Source organism: Lampetra fluviatilis, chromosome 1, assembly GCF_964198595.1.
Source record: "Lampetra fluviatilis chromosome 1, kcLamFluv1.1, whole genome shotgun sequence".
In the NCBI taxonomy this organism is placed as follows: domain Eukaryota; kingdom Metazoa; phylum Chordata; class Hyperoartia; order Petromyzontiformes; family Petromyzontidae; genus Lampetra; species Lampetra fluviatilis.
This window is the reverse complement of record NC_136275.1, coordinates 26,123,117-26,147,912: the sequence shown is the minus strand read 5'-3', so window position 1 is coordinate 26,147,912 and position 24,796 is coordinate 26,123,117. Positions and strand designations below refer to the sequence as shown.

The following is a 24,796-nucleotide window of genomic DNA, read 5'->3' as shown; positions in this document are numbered from 1 at the left end:
CCAATTTTCTTTACAATCATACATCCTTTCCGGTGTCATGTCTGGTTACATTGGTTTCATGCTGAAAAATAGAATGCGCTAAATCTCATGACACGACAGTCGCAGATCCCAAAATTGCTTATGTTAAAACATTACATGCAAGAATTTTGACAACAAAAGATTTTAGATTGGGTAGATTTTAATTATCTGAACTTAATATTTTTAAAAGTAAGGTTTATTTTAAACATAAATGAATATGCAAAGGAAAAACATGTTAAGGGTCAATTCATTGGGAGTCACAAGACATCTGGACCACCCAGTACTCCATTTAAAAACATTTAAGTGTAATAGCATTTAAAACATTTTTTAGGGGGGGGGGGGGGGTGTTGGAGCAGAGGTTAGCATACTGCACTACGAACCCTGGCCACCTATATTTATTTCCAGCCACGGTTAACATCAATGGTGAGTGATATCTGTGTTCCAGGGTGTCCCTCTTCACCAGCCCACACTGACTGGCATGGTGAAGTATGGTCAAACAATCCCCCATAACCAACACAGCATGGCGAGCCCTTCATCCAGCAGCGGATGAACAAATAGCTGTCAATTGTTATGTTTAATCATTTGTATTGTATTTGTCTTAATTTTAACATGGTATGTTATTTTTTACGGACATAGGCACATAGTATCCACATTATGGCTCACTTGGCATTCCAAAATAGTCACAGAAGTGGTTACTTTCATTTAACCACACACAAATATTATAGCTATGTTTCTGTAATAGTTCTGTGTCGTTCAATAAAAAAACAGTGTGCTCCCCGGTATGTTTTACCCCAAAGTAAAGTATATCACTAATCAATCTGATGTAATAATGTATATTTTCCCCATGTGTGGCTACTGTTGTAACCTATGTCATTGATTACAAGTAATTGCTATTGTCCAGTCTCATGACAGCTTTAAAGCATTTGGGGCCAATTTATCTGTGTCCTTAGGCTTTGTCATGGCCACTTCAGATAAACAAGAGGGCATCATAATTTAACCCTTTCTCAACTTGCTCTTTTTTGGGCCCTTGGCCAGGATTTCCTTTTATTGCTTTGCCAGCAACCAAGCGCATTCCCGTTGCCTGTGTAAAATCAATTTTCCATTATATGTACTATGCCACTTTCATATATTGAGCACTAAAGCTTGTCTATAATGATTGACCACGTGTGTGGTCATGTAGTAGGCGACCAATATGAAGTGTGTATGCCAGCTAGAATGTAGAGTGATGAAATATTAACTTCGGTGGTTGGTATGAGTTTGTGCAATTAATGTTAAATAAAAAACAAACTTTATCTATTTCAAATAGAAAGTACAAATTCAATTTTTCACACTGCATTCAAAAGTCCCGTTACTAACTGATTTTAAATTGCTTGCAGCAAAAAAAACCTCAAAGTTTAATGGATTAACAAAGAAACCATTCTTTGAATAGATTTCAACTCACACAAAGAAAATCCCCCTGTACAAATTAAATCAGCGCGTGATAATGTTTGCACTTACTGAGAGCTGCAGTCCTCCAAATAACACACCTTTCCCTCAATTCCAACTCCCATAGGTATTCATTCCAGTATCCATTTCCACCCCCCACTCACATATCCCCACGAGCGCACCCTACCTCCATCTCCAGCCTATTACATACCCAGACACCATGCCATCGTGCTCAGCATATACTTATACCGCACAGGGAGGGAGCACTTGCTAATTCTTTCACACTAGATGGATCACACTTTAAAGGATGCTGTACAGTTCCTGTGAAAATGAATTTGAGACACCCCCATACTCAGGCATTTATGAGTCCTCGAAAGTTATTTGCAATTGGTATTCTGTGTCGGTAGCTATAATTGACAATAATCAAAGGAATACACGTCGTACAAAGTGCATTGCAATTTGTATTGGCAGAAATTCGCGTATTGTATGACACGGGGTTGATATTATTGTGCAACGTCGTTTTTTTAATAATACAACTGCAATGAGCAACATTTTCCGCATTATGTTATCAGCATATGCAAGGCATAATTAAGTGTAATCTGATTATGTGCTTGCTTACAATGGAAGTTCAGGCAACTTCACATTGCTGGACCTATTGAACAAAAAAATTCTATACAGTAAGTGGCTGAAAGACATTGTTTAACGTATTTTTGGCACAATGCTAGTTGCTATCTTTTGCTCATGAGATATCTTAACTTAAAACATATAATTAGGCCAATCTTCATAAAGCTTGAAATTAGGGGTTATTATAAAAGAGGTATAAACATTCAATTACTAAACTACAATGCATGACTTTACATTAATAAGACACCTCATGAATACATTTTCTAACAATATCTACATTTAATGTATGCAATGTTAATATTCAATTGGTTATTCTTTTGTCTGGTTATTAGGTATATGTTATTCCCTGGCTGAAGTAGAAGTGGGATTTTCCTCCAAGATCCCAATGTGCTTTAGCGCATACGTTTACAAACTAAAAGGCCTCGTTTGAATAAAATAGTCACTCGCTAGTGGAAGGGTAAACCAGAGCGTGGGTAAAGAAGGCTACAGCAGTGGCGGACCGCACCGGGTGACACCATCAGAGGGGTGACACCAAAATTACTGTTTCTCGAATTTTTGTGCAGTGTTTCAGCAGAAATTCATTCTTTTCATACAAATATCCCTGTAGTTAGTTAAAACACACATTTTATTTTTGTAAGCCCAGCTAACATGCACTGTATCAATATACCTACAAGGCTAAAACGCTATGCTAATTTACTTTTTGAACCTTCTAATGCGCTCCGGTCAGAGCTGTCATTATTACCCAATTACAATGGCGCTTCAAATCACGTGGTTTCGTCCCAATGCATATGAAGTATTGAATGACGGCAGGAAACTCCTTGACGGGTAACACACTTTTTATTAAATCTTGACTTGTCACTATACAACGAGTGGTCTCTATTCCTCAGACTACACACACTTCACTTGACTCGTGTAGCATCTATTCCTCCGGCTACACACACTTCACTTGACTCGTGTAGCATCTATTCCTCCGGCTGCACACACTGCACTTGACTCGTGTAGCTTCTATTCCTCCGGCTACACACACTGCACTTGACTCGTGTAGCTTCTATCCCTCCGGCTACACACACTGCTCTTGACTCCGTAACGTCCGTGAAGCCTACAGGCCCACCCCGGCTTGGGCGTGGGCCACAACTTCCGAGTCCCACGAGCCGGCTCTCTCACGGACGTTCGGCTCCGGTTCCCAGGGTTCCGCCTCTTCCTCCGTCTTCCGTCTTCGCTGGTACTCTCTCTCCCTTGCGCCTGTGCGCATCCTCTTATATAGTCCCCGCTCACGGGAGACGGAGTGTATGCGGACCTCGACGTGAGCATCGCTCCTTAGTTGACCAATCACGCCGCGCTGTTCCTACGATCCGTTTTCCCCAGCGCGTGTTACCACTACACAACCAATCACGCCGCGCTGCCACACGATCACTCCCTCTCAAGCGCGTCACCGGCACACAGCCAATCACCACCACACAACCCATGACCCCGCGCTGACCCCTGATCCCCCACCGTCAGCGCGCGTCACCAACACACACAGCCAATCACTACGCGCTGACACACGATCCCTACCCCAGCGCGTATCACCACTACATCACCCCCTCCCACATAGCTCGCAGCCGGCCCGGCTGCTAAACAACAACACAAGAAAACCCCACCCCCCAGTGTGCCCCGTAACGCAACAACAACAACACAACAATAACAACAACAACAACTTATGTACAAATCGACAACCAATGCAATAAAAGTCAACAACAACACCTAGATAAGAAGCTATGTACAGCCCGACGAACAACACAATAAAAGCGAATTCCAGAAAATGAACGCGTCCAGTGTCTCTGCGATCACATGCAGTGACGAGGCGCTCCGGCCGCCTCGACTCCTCAATCGGTAGGTCATAACAAGTAGCGCAACCTAGCGCGAGTCCGCCTGGCCGGTCCGTCGTATGGAACGGGACGCTGACGACCGTCCGGTGGCTCCGGCAGCTCTGGACGGCGCGGATCGGGCCTGGAAGGACCGGTCGCGCCGTGAATATCCGGCCGCCGGTGGTCGGCAGCTGTCAGTTCCGAGACACCTGGGAGCGGATCAGACGGAAACACGTGAGGATCAGGCAGAGACATTTCCCCCCTTGGGTCGTCGGTCACGTCACATGCTCGGCCCTCACGACACAAAGGGAGGCCATATGGAGGCGAGAACGGTTTCAGTCGGGAGGGGTGGACGTACCAACGACGCTTTCCCCATTTTATTTGAACGCACTGGGGGCGTGCAACCCGCACGACCTCCACGGGTCCCCGCCATGGCTTCAACAATTTAGGCGACGTAGCCAAAGGTGCCTGAGGGCAATGCAGCCAGGCCCTATCACCAGGTTTCCAGTCGTGCACGGACACCTTCCGTGCACGCAACCGCTCGTTTGCAATTTGGCGAGCCCGCGAATTAAGCCGTGCGGCCTCCCTTGCCTCTGTCAGCTTATGGATATTAAATTTAATATGTTCAGCCAATTTCGAATTTGTTCGTGGTGCGGGCAGGCCCAGCTGCGTTTCCATGGGCGGGTCGGCTTCCCGACCGTACATCAGATAGAATGGGGAAAATCCCGTTGCTGAATGGGGGGCCATTCTATACGCGGCGAGGACCCCCGGGACCTGCAGGTCCCAATCAACATGTGCCTCACACACCTGCTGGCACAGCATAGAAGTCAAAGTCCTGTGGAGTCTCTCCACCATCCCATCCGTCTGTGGGTGGTACGGGGAGGTACGCACCTTCTTAGTACCCAATAGGTCGCACACCTCTTGCAGCAATTTACTTGAAAAAATTTTCCCTTGGTCGGTCAGCAAGCGTTCGGGAGCCCCCCTGTCCAGGACGTAGCCCTGGACAAAGGCGTCCGTCACAGCCGCCGCCGACTGGTTGGCGAGTGGCCACGCCATAGGCCACCGGGTAAAATATTCGACACCCACCAACAGGTACCTATTACCCCTAGGCGTGACTGGAAAAGGCCCCAAAATATCGAGCGCAATGAGCTCGTTAGTGCGCGAGACCTGAATAGATTGCAGCGGTGGATTAGATGCCACGGGCGGTGGTTTCCGTCTGGCACAATCAACACATCCCTTTAGAATATTTACCACGTCACTCCCCATCCCCGGCCAATAATAGTCACGCTGAAGCAGAGCGAGCGTTTTGTTTACTCCCAAATGCAAGAGGCGTTCATGTGCGGCCAGGACAACTTTCCCCCTCACAGCGGAAGGCACCACAAGTGCGTGCCGCCGGGACAAACTATCCCATCTCATTAATAGGCCTTGCTTAAGTACCCAGGAGCCAGTTCGCTCCCGGCCCTCCTCGGGACCCCCCACCCTGCGGCGCAATGCTAGCAGGGAGCTGTCTTCCATTTGGAGACGGCCCCACTCAATCAGCGACAATGAGAGTAGCGAGTCCTCTCCCTCAGGGGTAGCGGGAACATCCCCGATTGGTGCACCCGCGGTCGCAGCCAACGCCCCCACACCTTCCCCAACTGTCGGTTTACAGCGCGCCGATCCCGATAAGCACGCACATTTCTGACAAGGCGACAATCGCGACAGGGCATCGGCGTTTGTGTGGCGCAACCCCTTACGGTATGTAGTCGTGAACTGATAGTCCTGGAGGACTTCCAACCACCGTGACAATTGGCCCGAGGGTTGGGCGACCCTCAATGAATACTGAAGCGCCACGTGGTCCGTCCGGACCGTAAAGTGACGGCCATATAGATACGGTCTAAACTGTTGTACAAAAAAAACAATAGCAAGCAGCTCGCGACGGGTGACGCAGTAGCGCTGCTCCGCCGGTGACAGTACCCTGCTACCATAGGCGACCACCCTTTCGACCCCTCCAACGACTTGCGAGAGCACCCCCCCAATGCCCGTGTTGCTAGCATCCGTGTCTAGCAAGAAGGGACTCGCAAAGTCAGGATAACACAAGGGTGGGGCACCCACCAAGGCGTCCCGGAGGGAGCAGAACGCAGCCTCCTCCTCCGGTCCCCATCGGAACTTGATTCCTTTTGCCGTTAGAGCGTGCAAGGGTTTTGCAATGGTGGCGAAATGCTCAACGAATCGGCGGTAATAAGAAGCAAACCCGATGAAACTGCGCACGTCAGAAACTGACGTGGGCGTCGGCCATGAACTGACACAGTCCGTCTTCGCGGGATCGGTAGAGATCCCCGAAGAGTCGACAATGTGGCCCAAGTATCTAACGGACTTACGAAGAAGGTGGCATTTGGCCGGTTTAAACTTTAAATTAGCCGATCGCATTCTCAAGAACACCCCTCTCAATCACTGGAGGTGTTCCTCAAACGTCTTACTAAAAACAATAACATCGTCAAAGTAAATCAAGCACGTATCCTATTGCAAGCCCGACAAAACCAACTCCATAAGGCGCTGAAACGTCGCGGGAGCGGAATGAAGTCCCATGGGTAACCGGTTAAACTGGAACAGGCCCCCTGGAGTCCGAAACGCTGTCTTAGGTTTAGACTCGTCGTCGAGTGGCAACTGCCAGAATCCCGATAATAAATCAAGAGTCGAAAAATATCGCGCACCAGACAATGCATCGAGGGACTCGTCCATTCTGGGGAGCGGATACGCGTCAGCCACAGAGATTTTATTCAGGCGACGGAAATCTACGCAAAATCGCAAGGACCCGTCCTGCTTTTTAACCAGCACAATAGGTGCTCCCCAAGGACTGGAAGAAGGCGAAATAATGTCGGCTTCCAGCATATCGTTGACGGCCGACTGAACGTGTTCCTTCTCAGTAGGACTCAGTCGGAAGGGATTTTGCCTGACCGGTGCCGCATCGCCCGTTTCAATATGGTGGCGTAACAGGTTCGTGCACCCAATGTCATACTTATGCTTACTAAACACATCAGAAAACTCCATCAGCAACGCCCGCAGCGCACCCAACTGTACCATTGACAAATCGTTCGAGTCCGCGCACAGCGAATCGACCCATACAAGGTCATCCCTCGCTGTAATGTTCCCCGTGGGGCTCGGATCAACCTGCGCAACCAGCCGCTCTTCCGCAGGGATCCGTGCCGCGTGAGCTAGCACGGTGCCCTGCTGAATAACGGCCGGCCGCGACCCAGCGTTTAAAACCATCACAAACGGGTCCTTGTCAGCCCGAACCAAAGTGTGAGCCACCGACAAATCGAGACCCCCGACAGCCCTATTTGAAGGACCCAACAGCATGCCTTGTTCCGAGGTCTCCCCCACCCACGGTTTCCGCAACCGGAGGGGAATTAACATCTGTGAACCCGGGGGTACGTGCACGGTCTGTGTCGCTAACGCTTGTATCGTAGCGCACGCCGTCTGAATTTCAGTAGGGTTCGTCAAAAATGAAATACGGCGACCCGATGGTAGTTCAATGCAACGCTGATCGATGAGAATTTTAACGGGCATTTTAGCCAAAAAATCAGTGCCCAATAGACAAGGAACCGCCAAGGAAGAAGAAACAAAAACGGGTCCCGACAATTTTATATCTCCAATGCAAATGGACGCCCTAATCTGACCGATAATGCCCAACGATCCCCCATTAGCGGCGTAAAATGGCACGTCCACTGGGAGCAGCGGTCGACATTGGACGGGGAAAATGTTGTAAATGAGGTCCGATATAATAGTCGCCGATGCCCCCGTGTCCACTAACACCCTGACCTCGACCCCATCAATGAATCTTGTAACGACGGATGATCCCGCCGAGGCAGCCACTATTCTGTGCCCCAACTCCGACCATTTAATGTCCCCACCGTCCCGGCCGAACCCCCCTCGCCGAACCGAATTCCCGAACCCTAACCGGCTCTCCTCCGCCGCAACGCGACGGCCCATGTGTGTCGTGCACGTAGGCCGAGCATGTGAGGTGTCGCGACTTGCCGGGGTTAGTAGGGACGACTTGGGGCCTTGGTCGTCGTCCAGCCGAGGTCCCATGGCGCGCTGACGTGGAGCGCGGCAACCGGACGCCACGTGGCCCCGGAGGCCGCAGTTATAACACGTGATGAGGGTCGTCGGAGATCTCGGTTGCTCCAGCTTGCGGGCCGATCGCAGAGGCGAACGACCCCCCGACCTCCAGTCCCCCAGTCGTCCCGTGATGAACGCCTCCTCTCGTGGGCTGACAACTTGGGGTTCGGTGACCACCGGGCCCGGAGCTGAGGCCACGGCAGCATTGCAGACGACCCCCTGTTTACGTTGAAGGACCTCGTGCGCCTGTATACTTGTTGCGACCCGCAAGGAAGAAATATCGATCTCGTCGGCCGTGTTGATGGGGATCCCCAGGTCCTGCGCCAACTTGAGCAGTTGCTCCAAGACCATCGCGTCCTGGCCCTCCTCGTCCATACGAGGGAACGCGGCGTCGGCGAGAGCCAGCAACGCCGTCCGGTAGGCGAGCACGGTCTCCGTGTCCGCCTTCCGCCTTGCGTAGAAATGATGGCGACACGCCGAGGGAGGTCCGTAGACCATGGCCATGAGACCCAACGCGGCCTTAAGCGTGGAGTGGTCCGACCTCCGTGCTGACGTGAAGGCCGCGAGCGCGTTGTCGTCCAACATGGCAGGCAGTGCCCGCAGCGCCGTAGCGTCCGACCAGGCGGACATCTCCTGATGCGCCAGAAATCTGCGCTGGAATTGGGCCCAGTCCCCGCCATCCGCCTTGAAGGCTGACAATGTTGGAAGGCGCTGTTGAAAGATGAAGGCGTCCTCTGCCTCGTGGTTCCTCTCCGCCGCTCCGTCGGTGTGCGAGATGGCGGCCCCAATGGCGGGTGTCTGATGGCGGTCCGCAGCGCGCGTCGATGACGTAAGCGGGCACGCTTGGAGAGCCACCGCCATGTGGTGCTCGCCGTTCCCGCCAAAAGATGGCCGCGCAGTAGAAAGGGCGGGAATCCCCCAGTCATTTTGGCGGGAATCCCCGGGGCGACCCTGTTGAAAGTCCACCGACGTCCCCGCTCCTCCCGACGTGCTGATCTCCGCAGGATGGACGCGGCGGCGAGCAGCAGCTCCGCCAAACGGGAGTGCGCCTCGCGGAGCACGGCTTCGGTCCCCAATCGCTCGTCCGGCGCCCTCGGCGGATCCTGCGGCGTCGGCATTTCTTCTTCCTCACCCCCCGATGCCAGCTGGCCCGAGTCATCAAGGTTATCCTCGCGGTCAATCTCGTGAGTCCGACGGGTCTTCCTTGTATCCATGCTTGGAAGACTGTTTCACTTCTGACGCCAGTTGAAGTATTGAATGACGGCAGGAAACTCCTTGACGGGTAACACACTTTTTATTAAATCTTGACTTGTCACTATACAACGAGTGGTCTCTATTCCTCAGACTACATACACTTCACTTGACTCGTGTAGCATCTATTCCTCCGGCTACACACACTTCACTTGACTCGTGTAGCATCTATTCCTCCGGCTGCACACACTGCACTTGACTCGTGTAGCTTCTATTCCTCCGGCTACACACACTGCACTTGACTCGTGTAGCTTCAATTCCTCCGGCTACACACACTGCACTTGACTCGTGTAGCTTCTATCCCTCCGGCTACACACACTGCTCTTGACTCCGTAACGTCCGTGAAGCCTACAGGCCCACCCCGGCTTGGGCGTGGGCCACAACCTCCGAGTCCCACGAGCCGGCTCTCTCACGGACGTTCGGCTCCGGGTCCCAGGGTTCCGCCTCTTCCTCCGTCTTCCGTCTTCACTGGTACTCTCTCTCCCTTGCGCCTGTGCGCATCCCCTTATATAGTCCCCGCTCACGGGAGACGGAGTGTATGCGGACCTCGACGTGAGCATCGCTCCTTAGTTGACCAATCACGCCGCGCTGTTCCTACGATCCGTTTTCCCCAGCGCGTGTTACCACTACACAACCAATCACGCCGCGCTGCCACACGATCACTCCCTCTCAAGCGCGTCACCGGCACACAGCCAATCACCACCACACAACCCATGACCCCGCGCTGACCCCTGATCCCCCACCGTCAGCGCGCGTCACCAACACACACAGCCAATCACTACGCGCTGACACACGATCCCTACCCCAGCGCGTATCACCACTACACATACAAGCACGCGCTGTTGTTTTTCTGCTCGTGTTTTTATAGTCGCTGAATTTGTCAAATTTTCTGGTGTTTTATCTACAATTGTGGTAATTAGTATTTGTGAACCTATATCAATAACTTTTTGAGAATGATTTAGTATTTAAAGGAAATATAGTAATATTATTTGGTTCTTTCGGTAAAGCCACGTAGATTGAAAAATAATAAAAATAATAATATCACGACGAGACAGCTCCCCCGCTATATTTTTCACCTGATAACGATTGCTTGTGTTGCAATCGAAACATCGTGATATTATTATTTGTATTCTTTTTCTATCTACGTGGCTTTACCGAAAGACCCAACGAATATGAATTCCTGCAGTCACGAAAGCTTTAAGTCAATAAATATTGTAATTTAAATGTGTCATTTTAAATTTGCTAGTTGTTTATGTCACTACTATTGCCATTACATTCAGTGATATACGGGAATTACGATTTACGAGTAACATGAGTACAAAAACATTACTAAGGATTCTGTATGGTCTGGTACGGCGGAGGTCCATGAGGGGTGACACCATGAGTTACCGCACTGGGTGACACCAACCCTTGTGACGCCACTGGGCTACAGGCTTCCCCTGTCATATTCTTTTGCCAGTTATATTAGAATTGTATCATTGACGTTCATCATTCTCTTCGGTGTGCCTCCAGCTCGTCCTGCACCTGAAAATTGAAATTGAATGACAGCAATTCCATCCGTTCCACGTGCGATTACAGCAGCAACCTCGTTGAACAATTTGCGCCCATTTGTCATTGTCGTGGGAGTCCTGCGCGGAAGACGAATGGAGCTGTGCAAGAGTGGACAAACTCGCGAGTGGAAACTTTGACCCACTCGCCAGTATCTGCCATGGCAGCGAATATCAGTCAGGTGTCGGTCGATGCTTGCGCTGCCCTAAGGCTCAGCCATCTGTTGCGAGTCATCCCGTCGCTGCCAAGAGAGACAGTTTCCCTTTATGAAAATGAAAAAATAACCTCTTGCCGCTACTGCGGGCTTGTCACAAGGAAGGTCAGGAGAGCCCAGAGCGAGGCATCCATTATACAGTGCAAGAACAGGCTCCCATGCCTCCGCATAAACTCATTTATCAACTCTAGCCTTAGATCCCTCCCCCTGTCCGTGCTTATACATCTTAATATGCTAAAAAATAACTTGCTCCCAAATGAAAACTTCATTCCATTATCAAGGTTGGCAGCGGATTAATTTTGCCATAAATCTTTGCCTCCACTGTTCGTGACAGGCGATGCGTGAATGCACAAGTGTAAAGCTCACCACACAGGGATTGTGCTTAGCTGGTTGAAACACGGGGATTTCTCTCACATACTTTAACACGTGTAAAAACTGCAGGGAACGAGAAAAAAAGATCACAAACTCAAATGAAAATGTTGTTGTGTAAAGGAAAAAACTAAGTACATTTAAAGTTGTTTTATTTACATATATATGAAAAACTCCGTAGGCTGAATGTATTTGGTATATAAGCTTTTCACAGCTGACATGCCAAACAGGCAAATACTACAAGGCTAGTAATGCCTTTGGAGGGTCGGTCAGCTTTTCACAATGCACAAAAATTAGGACATCTTTCCATGAATAAATTGTCACTTTAAAATGTTAAATACATGATGTTCATGAATAAATTATTGAATTGCATTAAACCTGTCACAGTTGTACTTTCATTTTAAATGACATACTCTTAGTCGTCTTGATGAGCAGGCAAGAATTTAAGGAGCACGCACACATTTTGGCCATCATCTATTAATATCTTATTTTTAAAGACGCAAAGTGTTTAATACTAAAATGACCCGTGGGCAGTGCTCATTGTGGGTTTACATCTCTGAGCCAGTCGTGGGAATTCCCCATTATTGTGGCAGGGGTGAGACCGTTCATAAAACAATTACTGTTGGCCTTCCGTCAACCCTTGAGAGTTCAAGAGCTGAGTTGACCTGCAAATGAGAATGTTTAAATCACAAGCGTTTGTTTGTGAGTAGCGCACTTTAAACAGTGCCACCCAGCTGGGCACCATATTTAAATTGATTGATATAAAGGTATTCGGGTTACTATATAACACTCTATACAAAAATAGCCCATCAGCATAATGATTAACCTGCTTTCTTTCATTTTAATCAGCCATGATCTCTCCACTTCTGCATAAAGGCCATCAAATTTAGGCCACCATTTCTCACAGTCTCACGATGCCACAATCCATCTAGCTACTAAACATGAACTGATTTCATTGCTCCGTCTCCTTGGTAGACATACTCTATAGTATATTGATTCCTTTGGCTGCTACGTCATCATTAATTTCGACATGTCATGAGGATGTAAAAAATATTAACGCCATTGATTTATCCATTAATTGGAATATAAAATGTGAGAGAATGTAATGCAGACTGAACAATCCCCTTAATTTCAGATATGAGTGCAAATGCCAATGGTAGGCATGGTTTTTTCTTACAGTCTGTAATATAATTTGTAATAATGATATGAACTACTAAAATATATGCATACTGTAGTTGCACTAAATATATTTCTAGCACAACAACAATGTTTAAAAAACATATAATTATGATAGGACTTTCTAAAAAAAGTGACCCTCTCCTTCACAAATTAACAAAATTGTCGAGTATGCATTTATCTTAAATTTCTGCTCCTTAAAATGTGTATGGCCTATGCTGCAATATTGATCAGACGCAATCTCAAGCAACTGCTTCTCTTCTGCTTACTCAGTGCTTTGGTGATTGTTATTCAGAGGCTGTTTTTTGTAGATCATTGGTAATGAAAGAACCTTTCAGCATCGATGTGTTAGGCTGACTGATCAACAGGTAGTGCACTGAAAATGAATGGACAAAAGCAAATGACAATCCAATAAGATGCGTGTATAGTTCACCAATGTAAGACCAGAGAGTCCAACTCTTGGACCTCTAAATGCTCTTGAAAATGTCGAAGAAATGTTTTTCTGATGTTTGCAATGTTCAACTTTTCAACACAGTAAGGGATTTTTGTTCTGGGTTATCATATGTGCCTTGAATTTAGACTAAAGAGATTTAAAACTAATCTGACGAAAACATAGAACAATGTAATTCTATATTTAAAAATAAATGTTAAGCTGTATTATACCATTCAGTCCGAGCACTAACCCAGACCTGAATCTAACGATTATTTATACGAATGTATGTTGAGCTTCTTTCGCCCCGTACGTAGCCAACCGTGCCAATTACTTGTAGCTCACAAACAGTTGGGATTAATATAAATCAAATAATCATTTTACACAAAGTGCCTATTCAACATTTTGAGAAACCACTTTCCTATAAACATTTTCACAAAAATTAGATTTAAAAGTTAATTCTTCAGCAAATGTTTGTCTTTTGAAACTTGAGACTAGGCAGGAATACGGGACATACGTCTGAATTATCACAATGCATAAGAAGGGGCTTCAATAAGTTTAAAGGCAAGACAAATAATCTATGCAATGTCTTGTCCCTATCCTGTGCCTTAATCCTGCCGGATTTTTACTTTCCAATTTGAATGGTAAACACTGCCATTTGTGGACAGTGCAGGTTTGCCAAATGGTTAAACAAATGGTTTTGTACACTGAGGTGACCATCTGCACTCTAGGGCTGTGTAACCAACGTGTGAACGAAAATGATGCGGGATTTAACTGCCACAAAAGTAAAATGAGGGTAGATCAAGTGAGGAAGGAAGGCCCACCAGTGACAACTGCCGGGATGTTTTGGTGTAGACCAGTGCATTATTATAAAAAAAATTGTGGATGTACGACACAAATAAATTATATCTGTAAGGGTGAGGAGCTTCAGCAATTGATTGGCATCCATGCCTTAAGAGTGTATATGTTATAAAGTCATCGGTTCAAGCAGTGGTTAAAAAACACAATCCTTAGATGTATATGCTGTTTGCAAAAACAATGATCATATTAGAGTAATTTTCAAGATATCAAGTGCAATATTTGTATTTCTAATACAAGTGCTTTTCATAAAATGTAGATTGATTTCACAATAAATAATGCATATAATTGGTGTCTTTTTATGACTGCCTGGCATGAAAATGTTGTTCGTAACATGCATCTGCGCCAATTGTTTTCCAAATGACACTCTATGGGCCGCCTTGATTCCAAGTTGTAAGACAGCATTTACATGTATTGCGATTCTAAAAAGGTGAGGGAACCATGCATTGTAAGATGTCTCATATCAAACATCACTACATTTTCCAGGTGTGCACATTAACGTATCAACTCTTTCTCACATTGTGATAATTAGATCATCTTAATCTGTCACATTGTCCTACATCTGGCAGTCAGTTTGGCGACAATATCGTTATTTTCCACATTATTCCCAGGCTAGCTTTTGTCCAATATTCATGATATATCCACTCTTCTCCAAATGTCTTCCACAACTTCTATCTCTTCACTGGTCTTTGTTGAGGTCCCTTCCCTGTGATTCTCCTTTCATAAGTTCATCTTGGCAAACTAGTCTCTGTGCGTCCTTCTGATATATCCATTCCACCCCAATCTCATCTCTTACATCTTACTTCCAAAATTTCTCTTACTCAAAGCCTTTCCTCTGCTAACCATATTAATCATTTCGTCTTGCCTTGTTTTCCCCCACCAGACTTCTGAGAACCCATTGATGTGTCCGCAGTTGGAGAAATTTCATGTATTTTTGGATTTTGATATACATTTTTCTTTCCATGCACCCAAAGCGTATAATCACAACACATTCATGTTTTACATATTAATAATGTTGATTCGTAAATATAAGCATATTAACCACAATATATAGCTATTCAGAACATTGATATTGTAACTGAAGGCCCTTCATGCAATTTGAGCTGGTAGAATGTTAATGATATGTTTGCCCTCGTATGTTGCTTGTCTTCAATTGCTGAGTAAAAATGCAATGTAGAATTCTCTTTTTTAGGCACCCTTCCAATTAACAGCTTTAAATTGGAATCTAGTATCGAGCAATATGTGAATTGTAGGATATCTGATACCACTGTTTTGAAGGTAAATTGGTACAGAGGAAATTTGAACGGAGTGCTGTGGAAATTAGCTCAATTACCGTGTCTGCATCGCACGTGAATCGGGCTTCCACAGAGGCATACATCCAATTAATACGTACCACTATGCATGTTTTAATTAAATGATTGCTTAAATCTTGATAGCAATTTAAAACTTAAGGTTAATTCCGTTGAAGTGAAGAGTTTAACGTTTTATAAATAGCATTGGGCTACTTTTAAATCAACGCAAAACACGATTTAATATTTACAGATAACATTGCTTCTGGAGTAAATGTTTGTTTCCAGCACAAAAGTTAATGCAATATTCTCAAGGAATGGAGCAAATAAAAGCATTAAGCTCATCCAAGTGTAAATTACCCATTGAGTACGAACAAAATGTCACTCACTTGGGTAGAGTAATACAAAAATAATATTGATTTCTAATTTACAGCCATTTGTTGATCATCTTCTGGATATCTCCTCATGCTATATCCCTCACGGCGCTTGCACGCCCATACTTCACCAAGCTGGCCAGCGTGGGACAGTGAAGGGGCCCAGGACTGGTTGAGTTATTGTCACCAACGTTAGCCATGGCTGGGAATTTAAGTCGCGTCACTGGGTTCAGAGGACATCACATGAACAACATCTCCACCACTAGCAGTGTCCTTTTTTATAGTATAGCCTTGCATAGCCCCAATTCATAACTCATTGCAGTTATAACTTTTAATGATTGGAATACATGTGCAAGTGGAAATGGGCAAAAGTACCAACATGTGAGCTATAACACCATATGTTTTATTTAGTACTATTTTCCACAATGTCAATTCATGATTAATGATATGCAGGTAAACCATTGTGAGGAATTGAGAATGTTTTTACTGCACTGTTCAATGCAACCACGTATGCATTTACAACATTTTTAGAGTGCATTCATGACCAAGTAGAATTGTGTTTTTATGTTGTCCCTCAGAGGTAGCCAACATTAATTGGTGTGCATGTGCACTTATTATTTGTGCATTTACCTCTTCAACCACAAAACACCACTGTCAGGTGATAACATAATTAAGGTAAGTATTTAAGTTGTTTTATACACGAAATTGCTTGTCCATGGAAACCCTTCTCTAGAGTACTACTACGAGAATATACCAAGTTTATGAAATAAAAATTTATCAAATGGCTTTTCACATGTCCAAGATGTTCGTGTTACGCACTCTGCTCAAGAGGTTATTACACCATAGAATATCAAACTAAGAACTTTTTTTTTGCCAGGTAAGGCCCACTAAGCTATATAGTTATTTTTCAGAAGCGGCACGGTCACATATATAGCTCAACTGAGTGGTTTATCACGTGGAAATGTATAGCAGCCAAATACTCTAAGCGCATGTTTTTTAATGTGGAGGGAAAACAGGAGAACCCGGAGAAAAATCCACGTGACAACAGGGAGATAATGCAATCAGTAAATATACAGCAGGCGTCAGGGTCGGCATCGAACCCACGACCTCCTCCATACCAGGCGAGGCATTTAACGTCTCGCCACCATTTCAATGAAAGAAAACAGAATACAAAGGAATAGTTCATATATATATTTCACATCTTCAAAACAGGTTTGTGCTAAATGATTATATTGCCACCTTTATGACAGATGCCCACATCATCACAGACAGCGATGCTAGCAGGGGGGTACGAGTGTCATCAGAGCCGTCACGTTACGTGACGCGTACACACGGACGGTGACAAGCAGTGCACACCGAGTACAGTTTGGAACTGCCTGACAGCATTTGTATGCATACTGTGTTGATTTTGTAGAGTATAAACGTTTACATATAAAACAAATTGTGAAAATTGCAATGTATCACAGAGATGTGACACATATAGCATGTCAAGAACAAACTGTGTAGTAAATGTTTTACAGTATAGTTCATTTGTATGTACACTAAGCGTGACGCACACACACTAAAGCAATACTGCTGCCTGTTCCTTGAGTCCAGTGTGGTATATGTAAAGTATGGAAAATTAATAGTTATCTGCATTACAGTATTTCGATTTTCATAACAAATACCTTTATATACCAGTACACACCATACCACCCTCCATAAAATGGTTCTGTGGTTGTTGTATTGTATGGTATTGCTTATGTAAGCATCTATTGATAGCAAACACAGTTTAAAAAAGTCATGCTACACATGCTCTGATGCTGAAATAAGAAATCTGGCTCCATTATACACAATGAGTAGCTCTGTGATGTTTAGCCTGCCTTGGTAACTTTAAAAGGATGATTTATTTCGACTTTTTTCCTCCTAACTTTAACAACTCTCAATGGTTAAGTGCAATAATGTACACATATTACACTTTCATTGTAAGATATTCTAAACATTGTACATTTATAATTTGGTCAATGTAAACGTTTCAATGGTCCGTAAAATCTGCCTGAGATTCAAAAGAACATCTCACATTCCTGAAATTGTTTCTTGTATTGTAGTTAAACCACGTATTCATTTGTTGAAAGTCTTATCAAATGTGCCTATATTACAAGGATATGAAGGTTACCAGGACATCAGGAGAAACATTTATCTGGCTAGCATTCAACTTCGTTAAAATACATGCTTTTTATTTAAATTTTGACACATCTGATTAATAAACGACTGCAAAATGTAGTACTTACCCTGGTCCATTTCTCAGAATTGCTCTTCCACTTTTGGCCATTTAATTAGGCTGGCTTTAATATTCTTATTGAGACTGACCTAAAATAACTCTGAGATTACTGTGCGTGAAAACTGTTTTTGATTGTTATGCAAACTCATTCATCAATGCCCTACAAATATTACGCATCATGGTTTCAGGGCCAGCCATTAAACAATGTTGATGGACCCCAAGTGAAATCTGCTTCAGGCTCTCGACAACATTTTTACTCTCCTAAATTATCTGTACAATCCTTATGTTATCAAAAACATTTGTGTGTGTGCGAATTAAACATCCACAAGGTGAATCACAATTAAAGCAACGTTTTAACAGGTGTTACACATTTCTGTTCCCATATTGCAAATATTTTAAATTCAACACATTACAATGTAACTTTTTTGGTAAATAAAAAGTGCCACATATGCTCTTTGATTTTCACGGTGACTAAGATGTCGCAAATATACAAAAATTACTGAAGTAGAATGTGCTGTGCACATACACTTAGCATTATGGTTTACTTTACAAAGCCTTATCGTTGTACTGTAAAATAGTATATAGTACTTTATGGACACTGATTGTAATAATTGGCTTTGTGTTTCTTCTGAGATGCCCATGGATTATAAATGAGTCACTGTCTTCAAACTCCAATCTGCACGTGTTGATTTGTTTCTGCACCAACAATTGTATTTTTACTCACATTTAACATAACACAAGCATCATAAATCCATCATGAAAAGTGTTTCCTACATCTGCTACTATAGTGTGCTGACTCTGTACACCCTGTTCGTATAATTATGTTTATTAAATAAAAGTCATTGTATTAGCTGCATTGCCTGCTATTGGTTGATACACTTTCTGCTCAGACTAGCTATCTCGTCTTCATATTAACAAAGCTTAAGACTCTTAATATAAAGGTTAATTACATGGAAAAAAATATACAATCCTGTTTCAGTCATTCGTATAATTTACACAATAAAGTGATGTGAATGGACTGAATTTTACATCTGCTTTCTCTGACTTACATATAATTATCTACAATTTTCTTTGGGTCTTTCGGTAAAGTCACGTAGATAGGTTGATAAAAAAAAGGAAAAAAAAGCAATTTATTTATTTATTTTCCAACCGATCTACGTGACTTTACCGAAAGACCCAAAGAATAGGAATCCCTGCAGTCACGAAAGCTTAGTCAAGATTTATCTAGAATTATTATCACTCTGAAAACTAATCAGCAGTTATGGAAAGATCGTGGCCAGTCTAATATGTCGGCCTTCGCTTCTGCAAATATTACATACTTATCACTCTTCATTGTCATTGTTATCCTAAAACGTAGTAAACACCAACATACATACTGTATCTTCGATAATACGAAAATATTTGTTATGAGCAGTAACAGGCTGTGGTACTGTACAATATTAAGTACTAAGCTAAGCATATACACCATATGTTTAAAAATAAACCTTGGTAATTGGCAGATACAATTATTTTACATAATCTCCTTGCTTGTTGCGATAACACATACATCACCTTGGTCCAGCCAAACAGGTTTTGACGAGTCATATATCATACCAAAGTGTCATTCGTGCTACAGCAAGGCAGCACTTTACCATGTTGCAATTGTTGATCGTGCCTCTTGTTCAACATGCCGTTCACAACTGGTCCATTCTGGTTTTGAGTCCAGTTTGAAAAGCTTCCCTGTAAGTACACTGCATTGTCCACCGTGACCATGCCAGGTGCTTTTGCGCTATGGTGTGGTGGATTAACCACATAGTTCCCAGTGGTTGCCGTAGTAACGATCTGCTTCGCTTTACTTGATGGGTTGGGTTCCATGTTGTTCTGGTGTGCAGAGTTTGTGGGATTTTTACCACATTTTGGTGAACCTATCCATTGCCTGCCATGGCTTTCTGGGTAGATGCGCTGACCCACTTTAGAGGGTGTCATGACCATGGAGTTTCCTAGTGCTGTGGGCCTAAACATTTGGCTTTCATGATGTGATGGTTGTGTTTCGTCAATGTCTTTCCCTGTGGATTTTTTTCTGGTTCCATCTTCCTGCCCCAAGCTCTTGACTATATTTCCATGATTTAATTCTTTGTTTTTATCCTTTCCATGGAGAGCCTGATCTTGGGTTTTGTTCCCATCAATGCACGCACTTTTGATTTGTTTCTCCTGAATAGAAACATCTATGCTCTTGTGTCCTTGCAATATCGGCTTGCCCTGCGGTTTGCCAAAGGAGAGTGATTTTTTTCTTTCACAACCTGGCATCTTTCGGAGACCTTCAGTTTGACAATCTTGAGTCGATGTGTAAATGGGCTGGCTTCCATAGCTCGGCGGCTTAATCAAACGGTTTGCATAGTCCATTGAATTTCCAAACTGGTTTCCACCGACTGATTTGCCAACAATTTGGCTGTAATATGGTGGTAATTTGGTTTCCTGTGTTTCTTGACTTGTGGGGACCACTGTTACATTACTTTGATATGTTGGTCTTTGTTTTTGGCTGCTCGAGTTTGACTGAAACCGGACCATGTTTACTTGGGTAGCAACATCTGTGATTGAAGGTCGTTTAGCTTGTTCTTCTTGGCTCTGTGTGCCAAGTGCTTGGTGGCTTTTGCCCGCTGACTTTTTCATCTGGTTACCATAATTTGCAATGGCAGCAGTTGGATTTATCTGGCTTATTACACTAACAAGTGGATTGACTGTTGCCAGATCATTGCCCTGATCGCCCTGTGTTGTTGTGTTCGCTCCCAGATTTTCACTATTTATAGTATTGACCACGTGACCCTGCTGATGAAGTGTTTTTACAGCAGTATTTCCTTTGATGCTGGCAGCTGGAATTAGCAGCTGCCTCCACTCCGTTATAGGGTTAAATATTGGGACTGCATGGTATGCTGTTGATGTTGTTGCGCTTTCAGGAGTTGTTAATTTTCTCTGACTTTCATGTTTGTTGGGGATGGATACTTTGTTTGAATTGTATGCAGGGTTCAGTAAATTATGAACCATATTCTGTGGCTTGGTATTGTAGCTTCCTCGATTTGGTGCGCTCGTGATTTGTCTCGATTCACTCGGTGTGCTTTGAACTTCGGACTTCTGCTCTTTGGAAAGGTAGTTTCGTGGTAAAGTAGCTGCCATTGTGTTCCGTGCCATGTATTCAGGATTATCTAAAAGTCCACGGCTGCTGTTAATGTACCATGGCTCATTAAGATACTCATTGGCTGAGCCATGCCTATCCCACGTCACGTTGTGATATTCCTTGTTATCCACACCTGTGGAATTTGTGGAAACCTCTGCTGCAAACGGATTGTCTTCTATTGGTGTCAGATATTCTGAAAATGGAAAACAAGATATATAAATCAGAACCTACAAATGTCTATTACTTGCTTATACTGATTTGCACAATAATATATTTTGTGTTGACTACTAAACAGAGAACATTTCATAAAATAGTTTCTCATTCATGCAGGCATTATTGGCAAAGTGTCACTTTATTCATAAAATACATAATTTTTAATATACGCATTTTTAAACATGTTTGTTAGCCATAAGTCCAGAAAAAACGATGTTTTAAATAAAACACTAAAAATAAAATGCTAAATATATTGTTTCCAAAATATATACGTTACTACATTGATAATACTGTATCTATGAAATTTAGTATTTATATTTTAATCCTTTTCGCAAGCAAAATAATGTTTGATATTTAAGATTGTCAGGAAAAAATCTAACACTGTTGCAGTTTCAAACTAATTTAATTTGAACAGATTTTGTAAATGCTCAACTTCCCATAGACCTTAAAGTACAAAATGCATTGGATGAAAAAGAAATACGTATCTGAACCATCCAACATAATTTCTAAGGAATAAATGTTCCCATAAAAAAATTTGGGTGCTTGCAGAAAGGTGACGAAGCCTCATTTCCTTTCATACTTTGTGGCAGAGAGCTCTAATTAATCAATCGGCTACAGTGACAATGATGAATAACTTTTAAGAATGGATTGATAAATCATTATTGCCTTGTATTTCTCAAAGCTGTGCATGTATATTTATTGTCTGTATCCACTGGGCTTTTAAATAACAATGGATTTATTATGGATTGATACATTTTAATGGCCTTGTATTTCTCAAAGCTCCGTATGTATATGTGTCGGCTGTATCAACTGGGCTTTTAAATAACTTTTTAGTTGTCATGAGTGATTGATAATTTCTCAATACAAGCAAATGTCAACCATTTTCTAAGTTCCACGGTGACACGCAAACTTCCAAACCATCTATGCAAGAAAATGCATAATCATCAATACATTAATCATCAATAAATTACTCAACATATAATTTTAATGGCCAAGGAAGGAGCCAATCAGACTATGATCCCAGTACAAATCGATACAAATTATTCAACACACAGCCAAATGATGGTGCTATAGAATCCACGTCGCATTATCTGGTGGTAAGTTAAATTGTGGCTGGTAGGAAGGAGGTAGAACCTGCCGTAATAATGTGTTATTTCCACCAGTAGGTCAAGATGGCTAATAGAGATGAGGATGGGCCATTCCTCATTTAAAAATGGTACACTTTCATATTGGCCAGATAGATAACAAAAATGTCATTCATATTTCTAGCCTAAAAATAGTGCACAAGAAAGCTATTTGTGGCTTGAAGGGGCCAGTCATTCCCTGTTTATAGAAATTAACTGTCGAAAGGAATAGTTTGATTTGACTGAAAATATGGTGCGTGAGGATATAATATATATTCATAAAAATGCCCAAACTCCATCAAATTCTCACAGTATAATTTATGTGACTGAAGCCAATGATCAACCAACAATTTACTGGATTCATTATGTTTAGCTGATCAGCGAAACGTAATGAATGTGGCTAGAGGCCGGGCATATTTACCAATTGGACTCTATCCCCACACACCTAACCAGAACATATTATTTCCATGAATCAGTACAGCCGAAAATTCTTAAAATAGAAATGCAATGAAAGAATGAAGGCCTAAATCAAACCACGATTTGATTACTTGCGTTTTTTTAAGTAAATTAAGAAATATTTAGAGTATTTAAATGTTCACGTATTAAAATTGATAGCAGAGGCTTCTCAATATGTATCCACAGATCAAAGCTACGTAAAACAGAATTGTATAAATTACGTCACTTAAAAAAAGTAAAACTGGGGTAACTGATCACACGAGTCACTGAATCTAGACCGACGACAATGTGACGTCCTCTGCAAGCGAGTACAGCGCAAAGCGGTGCTGACCAGGCACGGAGCCGCTTGCGTTGGGCAGGACGTATCCCTCCTCGTCCAGGCGCACTGTGACCTTGGGGGCGGCCGCCTCGTAAAGCGTGAGCGTGGGGTCGGCACTGTAGCGCTGCGTGGTGCTGTCCTGTCGGGCTCTGTGACCCTGCTGCTGAGCGCATCCGATCGGGCTACCGCCGCTGCAACAGGAAGCGTCGAAGGCGCTGCACTCTGGCGTGCAGGCGGCCACGCAGGCGGCTGTGCAGGCCGACGAAGCGCAGGCCGCCGTGCACACTGACGCTTCACTCTGCCGCGACTGGTCCGAGAGCCGGCGAGCCAGATGTCCGTTTTGTCCAAGGTTCCCATTTTGAGCCTGTGCATTGTCGTCTTGCAGGAGGGAGGTCTGCGTTGAATAAAAAAATAGTACATATTAATTAAGGAAGAAAAATGCGTGACCTTTTCCGCCTCTGATATCTTGGCGGACTCCTTGAGGCGGCATTTAAATGGGTTTCATCTCTTTAGCTGACAAGCTACTCGCCAACATTTATATTTAACATCGTTGATACTTTTGTAAACTTTGAGCTGTACAGGGTCATTTTCCCTGTGAAATATTTCGACAAACGTAGCAATAATAAGGATATACTTCACCATAAAATAAATAAACATGCAATACATTAGGTCAACCTTATTCATAAAGGAATGTCTCCTCCAGTCACAAAGCAATTATAAGTTATTAGTATGCAGTCAGCACAACAGTAAAAGCCGTTAGCACTTACTCCTCTCATAGGAAGGTAGGATGTGGAGGCATAAGGTCCTGATAGGTTCTGGTGGGAAGAATGAAATGAAGACATAAACTGTAAGGAATGACCAGGGAACTTTCTGGACTATTGTTCACGGAGAATTCAGTTTTGCTTTGCTTGTATTTATGATAACTCCAAAAAAAGGTTTTGGTGTTTATTTTGGAATTTCTGCATAAAATAATGTGGTGAAATCCGGTTGATAATCAGTTAAGAAAATGACAGCATCACTACTAGCATTGTCCACAATCGGGCACTAAGCTTTAAACACAAAAAATATATATCTCGAAACGGAGTTATTTTTTCCCATCAAAATATCGAAAAGAACAAAATCGCCAAACTCACCATAATTTTTAAGTATTTTGCTGCTGCTGCATTCGCAAAGGACTGAAGAGTTACAACAATGAACTGGTACAGAACGGCTTGGAGGTGTATTTGGTCATTATTCAGACAATAAAACTTATATTTATTATTGAATGAACAGATACATTATCTTGTTGGAATGTTTTCTGAACCCACTGATGCTTTGTATTTCTAAAAGAACAGACTTGTGTTATTTTTTTAGTCCATGAATAGTGACATAAATACAATATAAATTTGATTTACACAGGTTCTAATTATAAGACTATCTCTACACACTACACAGGCAGGTAACACAATGTAACAAATGCAATAGCAAGCACATTAACAGAAAGGAAATGATCCCCCGTATAGCCTTTTATAGAATGTTGGGACAATTTATGTTAGTGAGCACCTATTAAGGTGAGTACCGCACACAAAGAGGATGTTGTGACCACCATCACACCTACTTGCCTTAGTCTCCCAGTGCTTATTATGTGTAAACGTAAACATTGGAAAGAATATTCACTGAAGGGTGAATCAACATGGGGAAGGCCAGGTCAGGTTCAAATATCACTAGCCAATGACATTTTCCACAGACATGGTATTTTTAAACACAAGT

The 24,796-nt window shown here is 43.5% G+C and overlaps 1 protein-coding gene across 3 annotated transcripts in view; it reads right to left on the bottom strand.

Moving 5' to 3' along the window:
* Positions 1–18,947: 18,947 nt before the first annotated feature.
* The window catches only part of LOC144934341 (receptor tyrosine-protein kinase erbB-4-like), a 240,005-nt gene continuing 234,156 nt past the window's right edge, over positions 18,948–24,796 (bottom strand). The window contains exons 27-29 of one of the 3 annotated variants that reach the window (XM_078860026.1): positions 23,815–23,862; positions 23,060–23,441; positions 18,948–21,128 (exon numbers count right to left, since the gene is read on the bottom strand). In XM_078860026.1, coding sequence (XP_078716152.1) covers positions 19,372–21,128; positions 23,060–23,441; positions 23,815–23,862 — 2,187 coding nt within the window. In that variant the 3' untranslated portion in view covers positions 18,948–19,371. Of the gene's footprint in view, positions 21,129–22,911; positions 23,442–23,814; positions 23,863–24,796 lie in introns of those variants that run through there. The other 2 variants (XM_078860032.1, XM_078860040.1) reach the window with 2 other exon arrangements.